The following is a 25,272-nucleotide window of genomic DNA, read 5'->3' as shown; positions in this document are numbered from 1 at the left end:
TAGTTTGGTGGCAGTATTAGCACTATGCTGTAACACATTAAGAGCAGACACCTGCTGCTGTGAAGGAGGACGGCTCACAGCCAGAGATCACGTTGAGGCGCTGGTGCACAACATACAGGGTTTAGAGACAGTATACGTGTTGTTTCTGCATTTTAATGTCTGAAAATACTAGACCTTCGCTGTGTATTGTCGGGTTGTCTTTCTTACTTCAGCACAAATACTTCCAACATTGTTCAAACCCAGAGATGTCCTTATTCTATCCAAGGCAGTGAGGCGTTTCATTTGGTCGCCTGATGCTGTAACTTCTGGGAAACAGTGAGAGGCAGGGGAGGGAAGTCGGCAAACACGGCTGAGCATAACGTGACATAAAGTTAACGTGAATACAACTTCTAAACATAACCGAATCTTCTCGGTTGGGATGAAGTTATTTGGTTAGGCTGAGGCATTCTGTGTCTTTAAACTGAATGAATAGAAAAGAATCCCTTTCGATTGTCGACATGATGAATGACACCTTGAAGCTTTTACCTACGGTCCCTCTCAGCTGCTTAATTCTTCAATATGTTCCAGGCTGTGTGTGTTTGTCATCGGGTGCCTGGCTTGTAGGACTGTTAGGACTTGATTTGCTGTAAACAGCTGCCTGCTGGATGAAAGGCTGATGAGAGTGGTGAGGGTGGAGCATCAACCAGCTGAGTTGTCTTGAATTAAGACATTCAGTGGTACACTTTGGTGACCTAACAACACATTTATATGCAAATAATCACTTTTTAAAACAAATTATTATTATTATTTTTATTATTATTATTATTATTATTATTATTATTATTATTATTATTGTTATTATTATTATTATTATTGTTGTTGTTGTTGTGTTGTATTTTGTAGGGAGGCCTTGCTGGTCCACACTCATGGTGAACGAGCTATAAGAGAGGGATGCTGACGACAGCCTGGGTCATGTTTGCCCTGCCAGCCTGTTGTCGAGTGTAGTGCTGATTGATGGTTAAGAGGATCACACATGCATTTGGGGTCCCGACACTTTATCCTCTCTCACTTAGCAGGCCGCAGAGCTTAGTTAGCGGTGCCGACTCTGGGTAAAAATAACCCAGACGAGGCTGCGGGGAGCATTTCTGACGCAGCGCTCACTCCCTGACTGCTCCGCTCAGAACAGCTGTTTGGAGTTTGTACACAGTCGTCAAACCTGGAAAAAAAATAGCACAGTCCTGGTAGCAAACCTCCACCTCACGCAGCGTACTGACAATTTAAATCTTTTTCTTAATATAGTTTCAAAGTGCATTCCCTTTCCTTCACCTCAGCTGCATGTTTGATATGTTCAAATTCGAACACCTTCACTCAGGTTAGCTTGGAGATCTTGTTTGCCTGTCGGGCCACAGAAGAAAATGACAGCTTGAGTTTAAGCTAGCAGGAGCAGTTAGCCCGGCCAGTGTCGGTGTGTTGCTTCTGGATGGATTAGATGCTGGCAAAGTAACACAGTGCATTGAAAATGAACAGCAGAAACTTAAAGATTGGGCCAAACAGTAACAGTTTCCTAGTTATTCTAACAATGTGCAGACTTCACTGTGAAAAGATGTGGTGGAATTAATTCTCAGCAAAGAATATGCTAAGTGTGAGCACTGGGACACAGGCGTGAGCAGAGCGTGTGTCGCAGAACCGTTTGCTTTTTCATTTCCGTTCCTGTGTCAGCAGGTTACAGCAGCTGCACAGCTGTGTGTGTGTGAGCAGCGCGGCTAACACATGTCTCACACATGTCTCACACACACACGGCTGCAGCGGCGTGTCGTCTGGAGGTTCAGCATGCTTTTTTCGCAGGCTTTTTTACATTTTTTTTTTTTTTTTTTACGCACCGCTTCTCAAAAATAGACATGATCGGTTGGTTGTTTCAGCATTTCAGCGTCTGCGAGTATGTCACAGGCATGAACAGCTTTAACATCATGTGACGGGCAGGGTTTTTCCGTTGACCTCTCGACCACTCTCTTTGAATAAAATAAGGTTTATTGTCGTTGTCCTTATTAAAGACAAAGTCCAAAGACCCCGGAAACAGTGGACACCCTCGTCATCACCCAGAGGTAGAAGTAGGCAGTGTGTCCCCGGCTTTTAATCAATTATTGAGGGTGGTACAAGTGTTTACGTTTCACATTTGGGCTTTCATGAAGAGAATTATGACTTCAGTGACAACAAATTCCAATAAAAAGAAGCATTGGTAATAGAACCCAGCCGCCTCCTAACAGCGTCCCGTGCACCTGTGTGACACTTAGAATTTTTGTTTTTACTGCACAAGTAGACCATATACATAAATGGTGATATGTGATTGATGATGTTTGTGTTCTTCCTCAGTTTTGACTGTTTGACTGTCAGACTAGAGAAGACAGTTCCATGGCATTCACTCTCTTGATGTAAGGACACGCAGATGTCGTATGATGATTGACTGATTTTGAGTCAGGTCTCTGTCAATCTGTGTCGCTGGACTTATAAATATGTTTAATGAATTTAATAAAGAATTCAATTTTTTTTTAATGTAATGATGGAAATTCTGCAATGCTGCAACATGGCGCATTTCTAAAGACAAACAAATTCTGGCTATTGGTTTATCGCTACTGTATAGACAGTCAAAAGATTTTTTTTTTGCTTGATAGGATAAAATGTCAACATTTAATATTTAATCTTTATTCAGTTTTCCAATCATTTGAAATAGTGTCAACAGAGAAACCACTGACGGTGTGTTGGTGGTGGTACTGCACTGGTGAATCGTCAATAAGAGCTTATTTTCGGTCTGTCTTTGTTTTGTTCTGTGTATGAAGGACGGTGGCAGCTGCCAACTACAATACAGTCAAAAGTCACATGTGATCAGCTTTCTCCAGTGCACCGTAACAGCCGTGCGTCCCGGCAGGGGGACACGCTGCTTTGTGCCTGAGATCACCCCCGGGAGGTTTGCCGGCTGTAATCATAGAGGAGAACATGAAGAAGCGTGTGTACATTTTTGTACTTTTACCAGGTGAAACTCACAATGACTTATAAGTTTTCCCCCATTCCGGCCGATGGGCACAGCGGGCTGCAAGTGGAAGAAATGCTCAGTGACGCTAACAATGCAGCCGAGCCATTTTATGATAACTTAAAAGCAAAAATGTTTCCCACATGCTGACAAGTGTCTGTTAAAGAAAAATAAACAGCCCAAATTCAAAATGTCAAAGTGTCCATTTAAGGCAGCGCCACGCTGCGATGTGCTTAGTTGTTTGGGTCCGGTTCAGCACTGGTAGGTGGTAAATCTAAATAGCAGTTTGGCTTGTTAGACTTTGGAGAAGTTAGATGAGGCGTTGGCGATGCTCCATAGAGCCAAACATGGGCTCATTACGGCAAAGCTAGGACGGACAAACAGCTGGATGCTTCTCCCTCTCCCTCTGTTTCTGCGTCTCTCCGTTTCTCTCACCAGCTCTCTATTCATCCCCTCGTCTCTCTTCGGTCCTCCCATATGTCTGAAGTGTCACGGTCTGCTGACTTCCTCTCCTCTCCTCTCCTCTCCTCTCCTCTCCTCTCCTCTCCTCTCCTCTCCTCTCCTCTCCTCTCCTCTCCGCTTCCCGCGTTTTGCAGGACGTCTGAGTCTAGTCACAAGATCAGCATGTATGTTTGTGTCGGCCTATTAGAATGTACATTTATCTCTTTACGTACGTGTGTCTGTTTGAAGGCTGTGGGGTGTGTCTGCCTGTGTGATCTGCAGTTACCCTGGAGGATCTGTCGTCAGCGGCTGTAAGTGATCTAAAGAGCGATACTGATCTTCGTCTTAGTTCAGCTCGTCTCGGTCTGACTGCTCGCATGTCGACCTGCTCCCATTAAACACACATAAAGACGTCTGCAGCACAGGAGCGTCTCTGGAAGCTCTCTGTTGGGCGTTCGCATAATAATATAACGTCTTTCACTGAAGTCGACCAGATGTGGCACACCCATGGCAACAATGTACGTTCCTATTTTGTGGTTACCCAGTCACGGGAGCTTAAAGTGATGATCTCAAAGATTTTCATGTATTAAAGCATGTATACCTGTTAAGTCACAATCTAATGCAGAATGAGGTAACACAGTGATGACTGGCCCACTGATGAAAGCCCTTGCAATTGGCACTTTCCTGGAAAACAGTTAGTGACCTGTCACCCTGCAGTGGTCGATCAGCCAGAGAGAGCAGGTAGTTCCTATGTGACATCTGTTTGTGTTGATGTTGATGTTACTATTAACGGTCGTGGCCGAACAAATGAAAAAAAACAACAACAAAAAAAACGAGAACTGCGGATGATGATGCTTGAAAGAAAAGGTGCAGATCACTTTCATGTTGTGTTGTTATGGAGGCACGGCAGAGCTGCCAACTGACAACAGACTGACGTCACCCAGGCGACACTGGATCTCTGGGAAGCAGTGAGGTCCAAAAGTACACCTGCAGCTGCCTCTGTCTTTGGCAAGGTGGTAAACCTTTTTTTGTTGAGTCATTTTCTTACTTTGATTGCTGGACTGAACAAGAAGGCATTTTTATCCGAGACAAGAGCGCTGACAGACTCAGATATCAGCTGATTCTACCTGGGCAATGCAAGGTGATCAGTTTGTATCAGAGTGAGCTAGATCGACAGGATGATGTCACTTAAGTACTTTCACAAAATTCATACTGTCAGGCAGTTCCAGCTGAATTTGGCTGAAATGTTTCGATTTTTCCTCTACTAGAGCGGTGACTGTTTATAACAATACAGGCGAGAGGTCATTGAGGTAGGTTGAATTTAAACATGTGGATAAAGGTAGCATCATGCACTGTGCTGTCTCATCTCATCTCATGTCCTAAAGTCAAAGCCTTTTCAGTCAAATTGCTCCTGAACTGTATTGTTACATGGTATGCATCAGACCACAGCAGCGAGTGGATGTGCAGAGATGAATGTCTCCCCTCACAGAGACGTCTGTGTGCCGCTGTGACACCATTCAACCCTCAAATCTCACTGACCTGAATTTGTCTGTTGAAGTCATGCTGCTGTGACAACACGCACTCCTCGCATGTGACAGTTGACACACGTACACACACACACACACACCCCAGTGGCATCAACTTGAACTTTTGACCCCGGGGTGATGAAGGTCAAAGGTCAGAATCCATGAGAGGATGTGTGTTAGGCCCTCAGAGTCACATGGGCTGTGCTTGGGTTTGACCTCTGTGTGTGTTCCTGTGACCTCAGTGTGTGTGTAAGACCAGTGTGGACCTGAGAGTACCACTGCAGAGTCAGCAGGATCTGTTACTGTATACTGTGTGTGTGTGTGTGTGTGTGTGTGTGTGTGTTTCCATTTTCCAGTGTGAAATAATTGGAATTAACCAAAAAGAACAAAAGTAGCACGTGTCTCAGCTTTAGGAAGAATATGTAGGTTTAGCACTTTCATTTAGCATTCTGTCGTCATTTAATGGAACCTCACTATGTACAAATGTTTAAATAACAAGTGGGAACACTTGTCAGGTGTCTGAGAGATGATTGTTCAGGCCACATACCCTCAATCAGTTTGTCCAATTATCTGCCTTAGAAAAAGTTTCCTCGCTTGACTTCTTGCTGGATTTATGTTCCTGAAGAAGAACCAAGACGATTGTTTCTGTTCAAGATGCTATTCGATGATTATTGGATTATTCAAAGATCTGCTATTCGTTTTTATACAGCAGCACAGCTTTACACTGACCTCTAATGGAAAAGGCCCCGCTACTCATGTTTTGCTGAAGCCTGGTGATGATAACGTGATTCTACCCAGGCCTGTAATAACACGATGTGTGGTAGTGTGGTTTCCAGGCACCCATAAAGATAAGCAGATAAAAGTGTAGTCACACGAACTATTAAGATATTCCTATTTAACGATTATTGAGTATAGAAAAAGTGTGACCCATCCGCAGAGGATTGAATCAGCTTTTCTTTAAAATTGCGTGGTGATTTGTGTGATTGCAAAGAAAACGTCTCCCTTCCAGCAAAGGTCCTAAAAGTCTCTGGTGCTGATGCAGCTTATCCTGGAGGCCGTTTCTGTAACGGCTCTCATTTGAGTTGTGTCAAACCACGCTGGCAATTCTACAACCCTGCAGTCAGGAGACGTACAACATGGTGGATATTGTCCTGCTTAAACCACGGCCTCTTGCATACAAGATGCCTCGTGTCAACAACATGAAAACACCATTTGTTCATTTGCTTATGTGGTTGACTTCAACCTCGCTTTTCTGTTTTCAGTTTCGAATTACCGTTCCCTCACACACACACACACACGGGTTACTTTGCTGTTCTCCCATTTGGCTAGCTGTCACACACACACACACACACATACACACACACACCCAAGACATGTAAGCTCTCCGCCGTCGTCTCACTTCCCCTCACGCTCTCTCACTTGCAGCCTGTCCACATGTCTTCATTATCCCTGTCTGTCTTCTCCCCTGCAGCTGTCCCTCAGACCCGCAGGCTGATGCCTTATTTCGGCTAAAGTTACTCTGATGTCGTCTCCTTCCTCCTCCTGTCTTCACCCACAGTCAAACACTGACAGATTGATTTAGAACAGCCTTCGAACACCTGCGTCATCTTCCTCCTTTTATATTATCCGGTTACTTAAAGCTAATCTCATTAATGGGTCACCTCGTCGCTATCAAATATTTATTGAAATGGAGCTGTTGCAGATTGATTAGTTTGGTTGTGCTTTATCATTATAGAACATGAACTTTCTACAATAATAAGTAACTAGCGAGGACCACATTTAACACTGGAAGATAAACAGATGAAGACATGTATAATGTAGGTTTGTAGTACAACAATTTTTATAGTTGTTGGACCTCATGGATTAGTGTCCAAACATAAGGCACAGCACACACATACATGAATGATGTGCGCACATATTCAGACACAGACACACACACACACACACACACACACACACACACACACACACACACACACACACACACACACACACACGTGGTATACACACTGCACACCTACACAGTGTGTCTATGGCTCCAGGCGAGCCTTCTAGGCAGGATTTTACTATTGACCTTGACCAACGCGAGAGGGGAGCTGGGAACACTGTGCATTTTCAGAGATGAGCTCTGTGTGTGTGTGTGTGTGTGTGTGTGTGTGTGTAATTATCCTTATGAGGGCCGCAGATGAATATGGTGGTTGCAGAAAGCCCAGGAGATGCGAGGATGGCATACAGCACACACACACTCGCGCACAAAGGAACACACACATGATGGGATCTGTCCATCCTTTTTTTGTCTCCACAGGGGAGCGAGGCTGGAGCAGGGCCTACTTACACTGGCTCTCATGTGGGTTCAAATGTGTGTGTGTGTGTGTGTGTGTGTGTGCGCGCGCGTTATTGTGCCTAGATATATGCATCTGTTTGTGTGTGTGTGTCTGTTTGTGCCATTGTGTCGGTATGCAGTTATTGAATCTCATTTGCCACATTCCTCTCTTTGTTGCTGTTGAATCTACAGGGTAATGGATTTATTAAGTTTGTCTGGCAGGCGTGTGTGTGTGTGTGTGTGTGTGTGTGAGTCTGCACATCACATAAAGACATACATATTGTGTTTGTGCTTGTGTATGTATGTGTGTGTGTCGTTTCTTCATCTGTGGTATGTGTGCTTTGTGTCGATGTTGGTTTTGTGTGTATGTGTGTGCCAGCGAGTGTGTGGGTGAGTGTGTGTATGTTCGCCTGCATCCCTGTGTTGTGTCCCATTATTGTGTGTGTGTGTGTGTGTGTGTGTCCCAGGTTCTGTGGTCCGCTGAGATCAGATGAAAGGAACGAGGCCTGTGACTGATCCACTCCTTCTCTACAAGGGAATTCGACCTCCCCTCCTCCTCCTCCCCCTCGTCTCTCTCCCTCACCCTCTTTGTGTCTCTCTCCCCCTCTCCCTCACCCCATCCCACCCTGTTACTGTAATTCTCTCTGAGCGCCTCACTCTCCCTCGTCTCTCTCCCTGTCCCCCCCTCTTTCATTCTCTTTCTCTCTGAGCATGTGACCCACTTTTACCACCCACATCTCTCTCCCTCTCAGTCTCCCCAAGTCCCATCTGAAGACAGTCTACTGAGAGTAAACCAGGGGACAGAGAGAGAGAGAGAGAGAGAGAGAGAGAGAGAGAGGGAGAATAAAAAGAGTCGCTCTGCTCGTACATACAGTAACACCCTCTGTGATTTAGTGCCTAATGTGTTCGCAGTACGTACATCAGTGCGAATAAGTGTTTGTAAATGCAGTTTATTTCGGAGACACCAAAAGCTGTGGAGGCCGGAGGTGTGTTCGCAGCTCTGCCTCGGCCTTTGAGCAGCTGTCAGGCTTTGCTGCTCGGAGTGCGCGAGGCTCTGTAGGTGGTGTTTCAGCGCGCGAGCGCGGCCCGCTCACTTGGTGTTTCGTGTCTTTGTGCTCTCGCCTTTAGTGTTGTCCCTCCCTGGCCGTAACAGAATAAAAAAGAATGTTTTCCCACACTCTGACGGTTGGATATGTCCTTGGTAGAGGACGGTGGTTACAGTGTGCGTGGTGACACAGCATAGGACAGGGCCACAGGTCATGTCCTACAGTCAGTTTACCCCATTATCCATGGTTCTGCATGCATCAGGGTTTGCTTTATTAAGGACATATGTACACACAGACAATAATGCAAATCATGCATTCATATAGCAGGGTTCAACAATAAGGACTGCCCGATCACCTGCGGGTGCCAAGATAGATCGTCACACAGCTAACTTGCCTGATTGGGCAGGTGGTAAAAAAGGATGAAACACATCATCTTTTCTTCTAGACGTGGATGATGGAAGTAGCTGAGGAGTGAGACATCTCGCTTCCTTCTCATGTCAGTGGAGAGTAGGGGTGGGACAATGGAAGATTTTATAGTAGATCACATTAAAAACACTGAGGATGAGTTAGTCTGTTTAGTCTTTTATCGGAATAATCAGTGTCTCAAAACAAGCTGTAGATCTCGCTGATATACAGTCCTGATTGATGTTGAATTGTCACAAAGGTGTGCCTGCATCTTTCCTGCCATTTTAAAACACTCATTGAATCCCAGTGGCTGAAGGCTCAGCTTCTCCATATCTGAATGCTGCATATCATTTCTGTGATGCAATACAAATATGTGTTTCTAAAAAGATGTGAAGTGATTCCAGCCATTTTGAGCCTTTCAAGCATTATACGACGATAATCAGGATAGTATCGTGCATTGCCACGACTTTGGTCAGGACAATCGTAACATAAAATCCTAATTTCATCCAGTGCTTAGCTGAGAATTCCACATGCACAGTGCCAATCCTCAGACTCTTCTGAGAAATGGAGGTGGGTAAGATGTCAATGAGCTGCACTACAGGCAAACATGTCAGTTACCCTGAAGTGTGCAGTGTAGCGCAAGTTTGAGAGCAAGGTGGACAAGACTGGCCATGACAATTCATTTTAGTCTCTGTTGTTATCTGATTAGCGCTTATAAATGAAACAAGTAGTATACGGTCGAATAAAAATAAGTAGACTTCTGTTGACTTCAGTTGTTCAACTGTGCAGGTGAAAAGTACCATTAACTGTGAAGCGTACACTGTATAGCAGCACTGTCTCCTAATTCTACAAGTTTTCCTGCATTGTTACTGACAGTACTGAGTTTCACATTTTATTCTGCATCATTTCCATTTCTCCCACAAGTCAGAGTGTCTATACAGGTTGTCATGAGGTGGTTTGTGTGAATCCTAATGATACTCTGCCAGTCAGGCGTGCATGTTCACAAGAGCTGAAGTTGAGCCTGTTGTCAGCACATTAAGATGCAGCGTCAATATAAAGAATGCTCTAATGACATCTTACAGCTCAGAAACAGAGATCCCAGCAGTAATACATGAAAACTCATTAAGCCAAACTTCATTATTTAATAAAGAACAGAACAGAAAATTGACAGTTGCAAGTTTTAGATAATGAATTTTCTTTAATTTGCTTTTAATTCGTTGCAATTTGAGTATAAGTGATATGACTTTTATAGTTTAAGCAAATATAATAGACAGCTATAATGACTGTTACCAAAACATTACAGTTCATATTAATGCAGACTCATTTCAGCGGACTGTTATCAACAGATGCTGTGCTCCAGGTGTGCTGTATTAAGATGTATGTGCTCAGAGGTGCAGCGCTCGAGACAAACAAGATAAAGCACAGGCACTCACGGCAGCAATTACTTTGATGGAAACAATCAACATTTTCCAAATGAATACTGAAAGGCAGGTCTGCAGGTAATTATAGTCTATAATAAATCCATCATGACTTAGATGAGAGTAGAGTTGGGGGTGGGCGTATCTTTGATTTAGGAATCAGTTTGTCTGCAATCAAACTGCCTACCACTGTGAAGCGTGAAAACACTAAAATGAAGACAAAACACTTAACAATACAAAAAAAACAAAAACAAAACACACACACACATGTAAAAGCTAGAACTACCTGAGTCATGAACATAGCCGCCACCTAGTTAATGTGGATAGATTACAGATACATGAGCATCTTATGTGCCATGCCTAATCCTACATTTTAGATGTGATAGGGTCTACTTTTAATAACTGTCATCTTCTTGTGGCCTGTAATCACTGACGATGATGGCCAGTAACTTTCTGATACAGTGAAACTAAGTTAGACGGTACTGAAACTCAAAACACTCAACACTAATTTAAACTATCCACAAAAAGAAATCTGTTGATCTGTTCTCAACTTTTGTTCCACTCACCACCGCACACCCTCTCTGATCGTGGACCAATCAGAAAAACAGCAAATCAATGGCTCTTTGTCAAACGCGCTCCTGATTGGCCATCTGTTGTGCGGCTTACACAAAGCATCAGAGCCTGTGTTGCCTCTTCTGCTTTCCCCGTGAACTTAATGAGCTCCGATCTGTTGACAACATCCTCCATAGATCCAGATCCACTTGAAGCACCCTAAAATGTAAGAAAACACTTAAATCTGTTCTTGCTCCAGTTTTTTTTTTGCGGATGAAAGGCCGAGAACAGAGAGGAGGGAACAGATGTGGTCTCAAATTTAGCCGGCTTAGCGTGCTGAAGTCCTGACCCTGTCATCACAGGGCGACTCTTTCTTCTCTGTGTTATTGTACCGCTGCAGGTTCTGTCCACAGCGGCGTGGACTGTTAAAGAGTGGTGTTTGTGATGAGAGGTGTCACCGGCGCTGTCTCACAGTGGTTGATTAATGTGTCAAAACGTGGCCGTGGATCTTCTCAGAATAGACCACAGTGCTGATATGTGGTAAATGAATGTCTAACGATTTGGCCCTGGGATGATTTTTGCCCATTTTCTTGTGCATTTGCTTGCGTTTGAATCTGGATTTGAATCTTTTGTTTGCTTGCTAGTGCAGCCAAAATCTGTTTGTATGTAGTGACACTGTGTGGATTTCAACATGCTTCAGTCCCTCCCACTATTTCCTCATTACCTGACAAACAGCAGAGAGGTAGAGGGGTCTTCTCTCTGCCTCCCCTCTCCATTAGTCCATTAGTATTCAGGATGTGTTGCCTGCCTGCTTGCTGCCCGCCACTCATTCCCCAGACAGCGAATCAGCCGGCGTTGATTAATTTCAGCCTATTAGCACCCCTCGTTCCCCTCCCCCGGCTCCGCCCAGGTTAAATCCCCGTGCACACCCGCGTGCACGCTCACAGGCGGGGGTTGCTGCTGGGTGAGCGATGGAAGCGAGGTTGCCAGGGAGCCAGTTGTTGTCAGAACGATATTAATGAGTGTGCTGCTCTGGCCCTAAGAGTGTGTGTCGGGGTGTGTGTGTGTGTGTGTGCCCTGGTGTGTTTGTGTTGATGCTGTCTAAGTGATAGTCTTTAATTTTGGGGGTTCGTATGCCAAGTGGAGGCAGCTGAGGTGTGTGTGTAGGAGGAGAGGTTTGTGTTCAGTGAGAAAACATGCGAACATATGTCTGTCCATTACATACATGCTTTCAGAGGCTGTTTTTGTGTGTCTGTCTGTAGCTGTGTGTGATATCTAGCAATGCCATGGCCTGAGGGACAAGGGCTTATGTGTGTGTGTGTGCATGTGAGAGAGGGAGAGAGAGAGAGTGTGTGTGTGTGCGCTCTGCGGAGGCCTGTCCTAGTTTCCTTCCCCTCACCAGGGAGCCGGAGGATCCAAGGACTGACGCACATCACCTGACAGCCGCCCCACTGCTCCACGGCCCTGCACCACGCGCACGTGTGTGTGTTTGCTTGCCTGTGTGTGTGTGTGTGTGTGTGTGTGTGTGTGTGTGCGTGCGTGCGTGTACGTGACGGAGATGGAGTGTCTGAATCTGTGTATGTGTCAGAGGATGTGTGCGTATTAGAGAGCAATGTGAGAATGTGTTAGGAGATCCATCAGTCGTAGCATCGTTCTCCGTGTGTGAGGACTCACGTGTGTTGATGTGTGTTTGTGTTCGGGGTGTGGGTGAGTTGGAGAGACTGAATTCTGGTGTACCGATCCCATGAGGTGTGTGTGTGTGTGTGTGTGTGTGTGTGTGTGTGTGTGTGTGTGTGTGTGTGCACACCTTGGGGCAGAGTGGAGAAAACGGTGTCACATGAAGCTCGGAGACAACAGAGCTAACTGTGCTCTACTTAACCTCAGTATGGACTGAGGCCGGGTGGACTCAAACACATCACCTGGGCTATATGATGTAAAAATGTGGACTTATTTCATCGGACCTGTGCTACACGCACAAGATACATCCTAAGTCAAGACACAGCAGCATGTACACTTCACTGCTGACTGCCACCTTTAGGCCAATGCAGCCTGCAGAGCGCTCGCACAGAGAAGAGCTGGTCAGGAGAAACTTGTGTTTCACTGGAAGAACTGACTTGTAAAGTTTCAGCAGGGTGCAGGAGCACAGTGCAGTGGAGCTTTGGAGCACGAGAGTGGAAAAAGTAGGAAATAGTTTACTAGTGACAAGGAAATCCCAGAAGAACCATTTGTAGCACACTGAGGTCAACCGTCACTCCACTCCGCCTCCTTGCCATGCTCTTACATCTATCAATCACTTTTTTATCGGCCATATGTGAGCGGATTGTAACGTGATGTGAAAAATGACATCTTCCCCGTCTCCCATGGTCGCCTATAGAAGCCTGTGGACCATTTGTTTAGGATGTTTAATGCTGCTGGACTCTGCACCTCCTGTGAAGGGCTCTTCATGAGAGGGAGGATTGGATTTTCCGCGACAGTCCAGAGGATGTGACTTCATGCAGGTTCTCGAGTGCCTCATCATTGAGCTCCTTCCACTCTGCTAACAGAGAGCATCGGAGTCTGCTAACGGCCGGCATCAAGTGCAACACAGAAGTTCCACAGAGCCCTGTTAATAGAGCCTGACTAGAGACTTAATTTTTGGGGCTGATGCTAATACCGATGATAGAAAGTAAAACATTTCAATATTGATATATCAGCCAGTTCTTTCCACTGATCCCCCAAATGAGATAATCAAACCCTTGTGACAACAATATGTGATGGACGCAGGATATTTTAATGTTTAACAGTAACCTCATCGTCTAAAATGACACAGGTGCACTGACAGAAGACTTCATTTCCCAAAAAATAATTATTTATAATTTCATATCGGCATACATCAGGTCAGTGAGTAAGGATACCGATTTACATGTGATAGATATCGGCAGATATCAGCCGATATTGGTCGGTCATTTTTTAGTAGCTGCCAACTTCTCTGCTGCTGTTGTATTCAGCAATCTGTGCCACAGAAGCAGAGAAGGAATCACTTTATATTTAGATTCCCTTTTAATCCTGAAGTTGTTCAATTACCTGAGTCACATGTCCTCTGAATAATTTTTGATTTCACCCCAAAATATGTCACAGTGGTGCAGAGGAGCAGTGAATGTAGAATGCAGGCCCGTTAATTAGCCAGGGATAATGCATCATGGTTATGAACAATTGATTAATGTATCATTAATGTATGAGGATGTGATCTCACAGCGCTTCTATAAAAGATAAACCAGGTTCTATAGAGACCGGGATCATGGCGCGAGTGGCAGTGAGCAACAAATGCATTGTGGTATTTCAGTTCATGGAAACTACAACAGAGACCCAGTAGAAGTGGTACTAGTAGCTGTAGTAATAGTGGAGTAAGATGCTGCAGTGGTTGTATCTTATTCAAAGTAAAAACAATAGTGAGCGCTTGCAGCGTCATCAACGACCCAACTGTTCTCTCAGGGCCGGTGGGTAAACGGATCACTAATGGAATCAAAATAGCCTTCACATTAACAGCAACCACAACAGTGTTTTGGCTGAAAAGCAAGCTTATTGCCAAATGAATGTAAACAAAGAGATATATCTTAAAAAATGGTGACCACTCCACAGAATGCAGTGTGCCGTGACATGGTGGCCAGTTCTCGTCAGCAGAACTGGAGCTAACAAGGAGAACTCAGCCTCTCAGATCAGCGTGGTTGATAGCAGGTGTGCCACAGTGATCTGTGTTCCTTGCGTTGCGTACTCCAGTTACATTACTTATCCTGCACCCCTACCACTTTCTGTTTTTTTTTAATCAATACTCAATTGGATGATGGATGTTACAATTACAAACTCAAGTCGAGTAGCAGGAGTCAAATTTCACTGATAATGTAACGAGAGTAAAGAGAGTCGACTGACAGGACAATGGCAGAGGATTTGTTGCCTGTTTGGCAAAATTTCAGATTCAAACCTAAATGCTAATACAGGACCTGATGATGATGAAGGGAAAAGGAGTTGATTACCTCACTGAGAAGTTGGAGGTGTGCAGGCTTCCATTACTCTCACAGACTGTATTAAACTACTCCCTGTCATGTTTCAAACTGATCCATCTCTGTAGACGCATTTGTTATGGACACAGTGGTAAGTGCTAAACTCACTGAACACAATGCCTTTCCTGTGAAGAGCTCATTTCAAAACAAAAGGCAACTCACATTTCACCAGTTCAGTGCTTTTAATGTAAAACTCTAGCAGTAGGAAATGTCCGTCGAGTCTCGTGCGTTGCAGACTGGTATATTCTGAGCCCTTTCAAAGTTTGGACCAAACATTTTCATGTCTCCCCTCATCTTGTTTGAACCAACGTTGCTTAATTTTCAGCGATATTTACTTTTTGAATGACTAAATTCATGATGTTTGAATTAAATTTTTTTTAACAGAGCCAGGTTCGCTGTTATCTCGATTATTACAATCAGAAGTGGAAACAGCAGTTTTCATAAATATCCTTGAGTTGCAAAGTCAAAGTCATTTAAGAAGGCGAACTTCCGTCTGCACTTGAATTAGCCATCTGTCTCTCCACAACTTCGAGACCGTCTATTTTTAGAAGGTGAAGGGTCACATTTGATGATTCGTAAAATATCCATAATCACATATTTTAAATCTCCCATGACCACTTCAGTCCATACCATATGAGAGGATGATAGCATATTCATAGTCACTCAGGTCTATAGGCACGCACACTCACACGCCTGTGTGCTTTATTAAAAAAACTGTCATGAATATCTTATAGGCTGCTAATGCTGTGTGATACATTAGGATCTGAACACATTAAAGTTTTAAAGGCACATTAGACTGTAAAAGAAAGAAGGATTAGGAGAGGAGTGACAGAGAGAAGGGGGGGTTAGAGACGAAGAACAAAAGACTTAAAAACAGATCAGTGGTGGTTTATATTGGTGCCTTTGTGTAGTTTATTTCTGTAAGCCGGTGACATGTTATATAATCACACCTCCTGCTCGGGCTGACAGGTCAGACAAGTCAAGGGAAAGAAAGGAAACAGCTGAAAGAAATGTAAGCTCATTGAAGACATTATGAAAGTAATAGAAAACCGTGCAGTCGGATCTGCTGTGTGCCATATTGGATAGGATATAGATGAGCCGTCTGTGTGTGTGTACGTGTGTGTTCAATAATGCAGTATCTCTAATCTTCAGGGCTGTGTGGCCGAAGGGTTTTCACTTTGACCCTCCCGTCCCGTCCTGTCCCTCCCTCTCTCTTAATACTGCTGATCTGTGAGTTTGAGTATGAGTAGTTTAAGTTAGTCCCTCTCCCTCTGTCCTGTAGTTACTGCTGACCTATGAGTTTGGCCTCATCCCTGCAGATGCCTACCTCCCACCTGAAACCGCCTGTCAGTGTGTGTGTGTGTGTGTGTGTGTGTGTGTGTGTGTGTGTGTGTGTGTGTGTGTGTGTGTGTGTGTGTGTGTGTGTGTGTGTGTGTGAGTGTGAGTGTGTGTGAGATTCCGTGCGGGCTCAGTGCTGCATCAGCATTGGTGTTTCACATATGAGAGGTCACGACCCTGCACCCTGGACTACACTTGTCTTCATCTCACTGATTACATATTAACACCTTGGACACACACACACACACACACACAGTCACTGTGACTGAGTGGTTCTTTGACCCCCGGTAAGGATCGAGTTGTTCTCCCAGCGGTTGCAGGGACCTCACCCAGGTCATTGATACAGAGCATCAGAGCCGAACTCCCTCAACTTCTTCTTCCTCTCCTTCATGATAACCAGAGCTCTTCCCCAACATTCTGATCTGTGTTTTGATGATGCTAAGATAAATGACACGCGCTCTCCTTGTTGTTTGTATTCCTTCCCAGGCAAGCGGCTCCAGGAGTGGGTGTGTGTGATTCTGTGCCTCTTCCTTTTCATCATCAACTTCTCCTTCCTCCTCCTGCACTTCTCCACCGTCCACATCTACAGGATCGTCCTCGGCATCGGTGAGAAAGAAGCGCCGCCATTGCACAGAGGCTCGCACAAAGCTTCACTTCATAACTAGCTCTCACTTAATAGACATTTGGAATCATTTTCCTAAACCAGCCGGTGCGCTAACAGATCTCTGTTCCTGTCCACATGAGGTTTTTGAATCACTTTTATAAAATTGTGGTTTGGTGTTTGCTTGTGCATCTAATAGCAACATATGTTAATCCTTTTTTATTGTGTCCATCTCTGTGTTTGTGTGCCAGTCTTAGGAATAGTGACGGCAGACTTTGCATCAGGGATGGTACACTGGGGGGCGGATACCTGGGGATCTGTGGACATCCCTGTTATTGGCAAGGTAAGCATACATACATCCACACACCCACAAACACATGCACACGCACGCACGCACACACACGCAGTGTCTGTTTGCATTAAACAGCTCATAGTGATTAGCCATCAATTAACTACTGTGCAAAGTAAAGCCTCATTTTTATCAGTTTTCTCTGAAATCAGCATTCGGCCACAACTAACTTGGCACACTGATAACAGCCGATGTAACAATCGTTTGTTGTGTTTGTGCTGCAATCAGTCTGAATTATTTTGTTTTGTACTTTTTGCCATTCGTCCTTTATTTGACAGTGTAGAGGGAGATTTACTCTCTCTCAGCATTGTCGGTGTCTGTTTATCTTATTCTTATCAAATAATATTAATGTGCATTAAAAAGGGCAGAAACTAGTGCAAGAGTGGAAGAACAAAACTGGAAAACAGCAAAACAAATCAGAGCTGCGGTGACATGTCAGACACACATTTGAAAGTGAAATGCTTACATAGAAATAGAGCAGATAAATGACATTTTTAGAAAAGTATGAAGGGGAAAATACTGTTGTTAAATTCACTTGTGTTTGTGTAGAAAAAACAAATGAGCAGTTCTGTAATACGTTACTCATCCTAAATTCCATAATCACATTACAGTTGATAATATAATAATTATGTCCTTACTTACCTTACATAAGTCCTTCAATTTACTGCTTAATACGCGGATGGAAAAAAAAAAAAAAATTCAAACATGCCTTTACATGCACGTTCACGCACTAATCGTCTGACCTCTCCTGATATCCTTGAGATTCAACACACTGAGGCTCTTTAGCCCGGGCAGAGATTCGTCCTTGTGAGATGTAACCACTGCTTTGGTGATAAACACATCAGATAAGCTGGGCTATTCTACTATAAAGCCATGGTGCAGTGGACAAGCATCTTGAGTAAGTTCTCTTGATTGTGTCATTATCTTCTAATAGTGCTACAATGGCCAGTCTCAAATGGACATATTATTTTTACAATTGAAATGTATACAAAGTGGTGTTAGGAAGGGCGGCCTCTTTGGTATTGTTCTCTTGTTCTGTTGTTCTTCTTGAAATAGTTTGCAGCCTCACCGGCACTGAAATAAGTTATTTTGTCTGTGTATGTATGTATGTGTGTGTGTGTGTGTGCGTGTGTGTTTATATATATATATATATATATATATATATATATATATATATATATATATATATATATATATATATATATATATATATATATATATATATATATATATATATACGTATACGTATACATATATATATATATATACGTATACGTATACATATATATATATATATATATATATCCTTAAAACATTGTAAAGCTTTTTGTAGGCACCAAAGTTTATTTCAAACTTTTGCACCAGATCTCCAGCTCAGTGTCCCCTCCCTCCCGAGGCTGCGTCATCATGGCAGCACGGTGGTTGCACCTTATTCCCCCAAGTCTTCGGACTGCTATAGTGACCTGGAAACTAAATGTCACTTTCTCGCTGAGGGATCTCCCTGTAGACAGTAAGGTCCATGGTGCCCAATGTCCCACACATGAAACACACACCCACACAAATGCGCCAGCACACACACACACACACACACACACACACACACACAGACTCATGCAGTAAATGGCCTCACCTTGAACCTCCACTATCTATCACCATACAGTGCCAGACAACATGTATGCACATGTGTCTTTAGGCATGAATAAAGATGGATGCCCACACATTTAAAACAAGTCACCCACATTAATGCACCCACATATTTCCCACAGCCAATTAGAGTAAAGGTTAGCCTCATTTCAGCCAATTAAAATCAGTGTGATCAGGTGCAGCTTGCAGATTGGTTAGTGTGAACTTTGTTTTGATTGATGAGAGTTTACTCTAATTGTATGTCTGTGTGTGTGTGTGTGTGTGTGTGTGTGTGTGTGTGTGTGTGTGTGTGTGTGTGTGTGTGTTTCATTATATATTTGGTACATTTATGAAATATTCATTGATAATTAATTAGTGGAAATGACCAAACTCATGTGTGTTTTGAGACCTTAAGCAGCATCCTGATTATAACTACAGTTATCAGTTATTCTCTACCAACATATTGTAATGGTATGATTGAACATGTGGTTACATTATTTGCTATTTAATTAAAATTGAGTTGAACCTTGCCATTAACTTCATGCCTCGACATCCTGGGAAAGAATACTTGGTTAGTTATATCTATATCTACTATAGGATCACAAAGGAGTCTTTTATGTTATGTTTGCTTTGTTATAACAAGCAACATTCCCTTAAAAACACATGTACCTCATGTACTTCAGTGTAATAGTCAAACTCCCCACATTCACTACAGAATCCACCTGACACAAAATGATCAAATGAACACAAGAAACATCAAATTAGACCATGTTATGCCCGTAACTCAAGACTAAATACTGCGTAATCATATTGTATATGAATATAAAAGTTGAGGCTGAAAATATTATTAGGATTGCAATATTGTCATGTTCAATATCCAAATCATGGAAGCTGCGTGCAGTTTCTTGCAAAAGGTAGAATGTGTGACATCGTGTGTGATAATGAAGTACTGTGGTGCTGAACAGACGGCCTGGCCTACGAGTCATCGTGACTTAAGTAGTTCAGTAGTTTCAAAGAAAATAAAACACTGTATTCAAATATGATCATTCTCACTCATATTGCAACTGTTATATCAAATAATAAGTCAAAGTAATCGCAATATGATTTTTTTTTTTCTGTTTCGTGTAATCAAAGTCATACGTAGTTTTATAACGGGAGTATGATACAGCTTATAAATGTATTTCAGCCTCCATAACTGGAACTTTGGATGTTTATGCCAGCTTGTGATGCTAGCATGACTATTGAGTTTCCAATTTTGTGCGGATGTAGAGTAAAACTTTAATGTCCCTGTTGGCCAGTTTGCTTTACAGACAGCAGTCAAACACAAATGCATAATACATTAACATACATCATACACAGGACAGGATCCATATCACTTGCACTGTCGCCATAGATCATGAAAGGTACAGTTTGTTTCAAAGCCTATAGCCAGTGAAATAAAAGACTTCCCTTATGGAGACTAAAACTCCTGAAGCATCTTGAACCCAACATATGGAGGGTGTTGAGGGTTCAGAACAATAGTCTTTGCCTTAGAGATGGCACTGAACACCTGTAATCCTTCTGCCAGTTGCTACCTGAGCATTTCTATTACCAGTTTAAACATGCTGAACCATCTCCTTAGGTGGATAAGAGCGCGCCTGGCATCCTTCAACAGATTTTGGTGATGTTAGATGGGCGAAGTTTTTGGTGTAATAAAGGGTATGGCCAAGCAACTGTCTGAAAATGCATGATGATAGATAGTACCAAGAACCCTTGTGCAATACAAATCCAAAATGTACTTAAAATGGTGGTATATTTCACACGTCATTGACTCAAGACAAGCACAGCTGTAAGTCCTCCTCTACCACATGAACATGGAGCGATAATCACTAGAGATAGCGGTAAACAGGAGGATCCTGCTCTCTGCGTGTTCACGAGCAGACAGGACCGCCTCTTTATAGAGCACTCTGCCCTGATTGGATATAGTGGGCAGGGTTACCAGAGTATTTCTTTTCAGGAGAGACATGGGTTACTGACAGACCTCTCTATAACGGTGATTTCTGAATATAGAACTGTGTAACACTCATTTAATAAAAGTACATCACGAACAGCAGCTTTAAAGACATACCTTCAGCAGCTAGCCCTGTTGTACTAAGTTGTAAGGCTTTTCTTAACTTTGAATGGCAAATCCTAATGGATTAACTAACCTAACCCTAACCTAATCCTAAGAACTAACTACCACTACTACTACTACTAGACTAATGGATGTATGAAGAACTGGCGTGACCCAATCCTGAGGAATGCTGGTTATGAAGGTGAATTTGTAAGAAAAAAGGATGGAAGATGCTGATGTACAATCTTATAAAGTAAAATATACCATCATTTGTCAATGGATTGTTAAAGACCAATAACACCATTAGTAAACCAGATGCAGATGGTGAGACCCACACACAGTGATATTTGAAGCTAGCTTACCCTGAGTAGTTTTCTGTTACTGCATGTCTACATTTAAACGTTGGTTTATCTCTCTTTCACTGCAAACATGATGAGACATGAGGTTCATGTCTAGATTTACTGCGATTTAAATATTCACATTTACAATTCAATTGTGAATATGTTTCATAAGGGCAAAGCAAAATCGCTGTTTGCAGCTTAATAATGAGGTGCAGAATTCAATTATACATATTGTTTTCCTTGTCAGCCTCTGAAATGATGATACTTCATTGAATAAACTATCTTGAGTTAATATTTCCACACAGGAGACTGTTGCTGAGGCTTTGTTAACGCAGCTTTGAGACAAGTCCCTCAACTGTAATACAGCCTGACACTAAGTGGCTCTAAATTGCGCATTATTGATTGATCTGCTTAGTGTGATGGATTCTAATGGCTGTTGTCTTTTATGCTTTTTTGATTTGGTGTTGATGGGGCCTTAATGTAATATCTTCTCTCAGGCTGTTATCCCATCATTTTATCACATCACTGTAAAACTGTGAACCTATGGTATTTTGCCAAGGAGGATCGTTTTGTTGCTGTATTGTGTTCATTTTAGATAACAACACATTTTTGTACTTGCGTCGTAGATTCCAAAGAATGATTTTTTTTTTTTTGGAGCCCCGTGTTACTTTTTTTATTCCCTGAAGGTTCTCTGTGGCTTGATGTTTATTTATGATGAGGCGTTTATGGAGGTTTTGGGTAGTTACCGGGACCAAAGGCACGGCGGCAGCCACAGATTTGCATGGTGTGTCGCACACTGTAGGAGACTTCTAATAAAGACTTTAACTGGAAGAGAAGAATGGACCTGTACAGAGAACAGAGGGATGACAGTAGGCTCGTGGAATATGTGTGGGGGTATGTGTGTGTGCATGGAGAAAAAAAACAAACAAAGCATACACCTCAGTTGTGTTTTTGTGCCTGTTTGTGTTTTGAGACTGAGAATAAAGCGGGCCTGTGCTCCCAGTTAAGGTTAGTTTAAATATCAAAGAAGAGCACGATGGAGAACACCTGAGGCTAATAGTGGCTGCAGATATGAAGCCAGTGTCACCCTGTTATTCGTTTGTTCTGTCATCTTCTTGTTTTTATGTTGTTTGTGTGTGTACATTTGTTAGTCTTTAGTTTGTTCCCCGTTGTCTTCATTTGTTAGGATCTGTAAAGATGCTCAGGTTGTCCTATAGACACCATGTAGACGCTTTAATGCGCACATCACACACATGTTCTGCACATATGGACTCCTGCCCTCCATAACTTCCTCATAAGGGGATACCTGACAGTCAGAAGAGTCCGCTGTCACAGAAACCCCTAACCATAAATAATATTTCCAGCAGTGAGGGCCGCGGAGCAGTAACAGCTGCCACTGGAAACTGTGTTTTCTATCTGTCAAAGTCACTGGCTCAGGATGGCCAGAGTGGTCTGCGAGATCTGAGGGAAATGTTACCAAGGTCACACACAGTAAAGGACAAGTAATATTTCTTACTTTATCATCTGCACAGAATATTTGAACAAAAAAAAACATGGGAAACAAGACACAATAGTGCAAAAAACTAAAGACAAAACATACATGACCATTATCTAAGCAAAGAATAAAAAAAATAACTAATTAATTAAATGAAAAGCTGTCAAAAGTACAAAAAAATAAACTAAAATACACTATTCATGTCATGCTGCCGCCCACGACTGTGTACTATGACAACTCAACAACAGGGCAGTGTCAGAGTTGTACCTACCTCAGTGACAAGCCACACTCTGTCAATCATCATAGATGCTGAGTTAAACTCCAGTTTTAATGAGTCTAATGATACCATATCGATTGGGAAGCAGCAAGAAAGTTCCCTGACCTGTACGAGTTAACCCATCATTTTAATCTTACTCAAATGTCATGTAGATAACTCTTTTATTTAGACAAATATTTGCTTTTTAACACAATACATCTAAAGAGCTTGTAGGAACACGTCCTTATAGCAATAGTATGACCCTGTTGGTATCACGTGGTATGGAAAAAACACAACATAATGGCGGCGTTCTACATGTATGCGCAGCAGGCGATTAAAGAGGGGGATGCCGTACCCCTTGTTAACCTGACATCACTCTCCATTTAAATTAACCCAAGCATGTTTTTCTGCATTATAGTTTTTGAATATAAGGTTTTCACATTGACATATCTGTGATAGACTAATATCGACCAATAAAATCAGCCTAACAATAAGTGCTATTTTGCACAATGCTCATTGTGTGTCCTTCAGGGAATTTAGAAGGTAAAAACTTCCAAGGGGTCATGTAACTTAAAATGACCCTGTTTGTAAATGTATTGTGAGAAACATGAGAAAACCCTGCCAGAATAAACTCAGTCCACTGCATACAATTTGTAGTAAGTAGAGAAGGAAGGTAACTGGATAAACTGGAATTGTAGTCTTAGAAATGTCACAGTTATGGTTAAGGCCTTCTGCTCCCATCGGGACATCCCCCCTGTTAAAGATTAACAAATCACCTACTGGGCATGTGCCTAGCATACTGTACAGCCCTAACGTTAGCTAGTTGGCTTACCGACAACAAATTGGCAACCACTTGAGGGGGCGGATGTTTCAAACAACAATGGTGCTGTAACATGGATGCAAGGGGAAGGGGAGATGGAATAACACTTTAGTGGCTGAATGTCATCAGTAACAGCTTTTAATGAAAACATGCTCTGATACATATTCTATTGTGACGATTGTGATTGTGATTTTAGAAAACTGCTAAAACTTGCACAACAGTGGAAACAGAAATACTTCTGAAGTCACTGAACAATTCACTGAATATCTGGAATTCAAAATACGAGTCAAAAGAGTGAAAAAGCAACGTATCCCACTGTTGTTCAACCAAACCCAGTGATATTCAGTTTGGAGTGATACATGACAAATAAAATGCAGTAAATCATCTCGTGTGACAAGCTGGAAGCAAAGGATGCTTCCTATTATTTCTATAAGTTCTGCTTGGAAAACAACCCATCAATTATTGAAACAGTTAAAGATATAATAAATACCATGTATGCATTAAAATCTTTAAAAAATACAAAAAAAACCCAAAAACATTTGTTTAATGTTTTTTTCAGTTGTGCACATAAATTGATTCTGTCAATGTTGAAACTGAGAAATCCATCATTTTGTTCAAGGTAACAGTGAGTTTCATCCGCTCCCTCTGAGAGAGTCAGAGACTGAGGAAGGAAGTCAGCAAATTAAACTAAACATAACCAAACTTTAAAATGTTACCTCACCTGTGAACATTTTTGCCTGAGTCACATAGGCAGAATTTCATCTGCAGTGTTGGTTGCCTGTCAGTGAGGAGGCCAACTCCCATGATCCCACGCTACCGAGCATCTTTTTCTTTTCTTTGATTAAGAGGCCTCTCGCAGCAGAAATATCATTTTTTGTACTCTGTTTAAACTGTCCTCATATGTGTGATGGAAAACATTGGAAGCACGATCCAAACGTCATGAAGTGCCTTATTTGTTGTTGAATCTCAAAGTTGCATGTAAAATCCTCCTTCACTGTATGCTGATAATGCTCCTCTTTTTGCTTTGATTTGAATGTGTTAAAGCCTTTTCCCTCCCCAGCACTACAGCTGCAGCGCTATTTCAAAAAATGTTCACTACATTCTCCCAGTAGTGTTTTGAACTATTCCTTGGCGAGGCTTTGGGCCGTGCTGTTTTTTTTTGTCGTCATCATGTCGTTGAGCTTTAATTGACTCAACAAGGATTTAGCAGTTCTCTAATGACACCACTTTGAGGACAAAGTCACGCTCATTAGTTCCCAATGATGCTCGATTCACATTGAAATTTGCCAGATGTGCTTACAGTTTAGGGATATATGTTTGAAGATCCTTCCTCTCTCGCGCTTTCTCTTCTTTTAGCAGCATCAGTACTTCTCTCCTCGTATCATTTTTCTCTCTGTCTTTTTTGTCACATCTCCAACAAACATGTCTCTTTTGTGGCTCCTCGCTTGTGAGGCTGGGTGTCGAAGTAGAGTTAATTGCAAGAGTGAAGCCGGTTCCTACTTTAAAGCCAGGACTGACAGGAAGAAGAAAGCGTAGATATAGACATAGAAATGTTTTGGCAAAAAAAAGAGAGAGAGAGAAAGAGGAGAATCCGACAGAAAATAA

The 25,272-nt window shown here is 42.5% G+C and overlaps 1 protein-coding gene across 1 annotated transcript in view; it reads left to right on the top strand.

Moving 5' to 3' along the window:
- si:ch211-212o1.2 (uncharacterized protein LOC492735 homolog) overlaps nucleotides 1–25,272 on the top strand; it is a 46,491-nt gene that overhangs the window by 5,751 nt on the left and 15,468 nt on the right. The window contains exons 2-3 of the mRNA XM_037108080.1: nucleotides 16,577–16,696; nucleotides 16,943–17,034. Of these exons, the coding sequence (XP_036963975.1) occupies nucleotides 16,577–16,696; nucleotides 16,943–17,034 (212 nt within the window). The remainder of the gene's footprint in view (nucleotides 1–16,576; nucleotides 16,697–16,942; nucleotides 17,035–25,272) is intronic.

The sequence above is a fragment of the Acanthopagrus latus genome, chromosome 8 (assembly GCF_904848185.1).
Source record: "Acanthopagrus latus isolate v.2019 chromosome 8, fAcaLat1.1, whole genome shotgun sequence".
Taxonomy (NCBI): domain Eukaryota; kingdom Metazoa; phylum Chordata; class Actinopteri; order Spariformes; family Sparidae; genus Acanthopagrus; species Acanthopagrus latus.
This window is presented reverse-complemented; position numbering and strand designations above follow the sequence as displayed.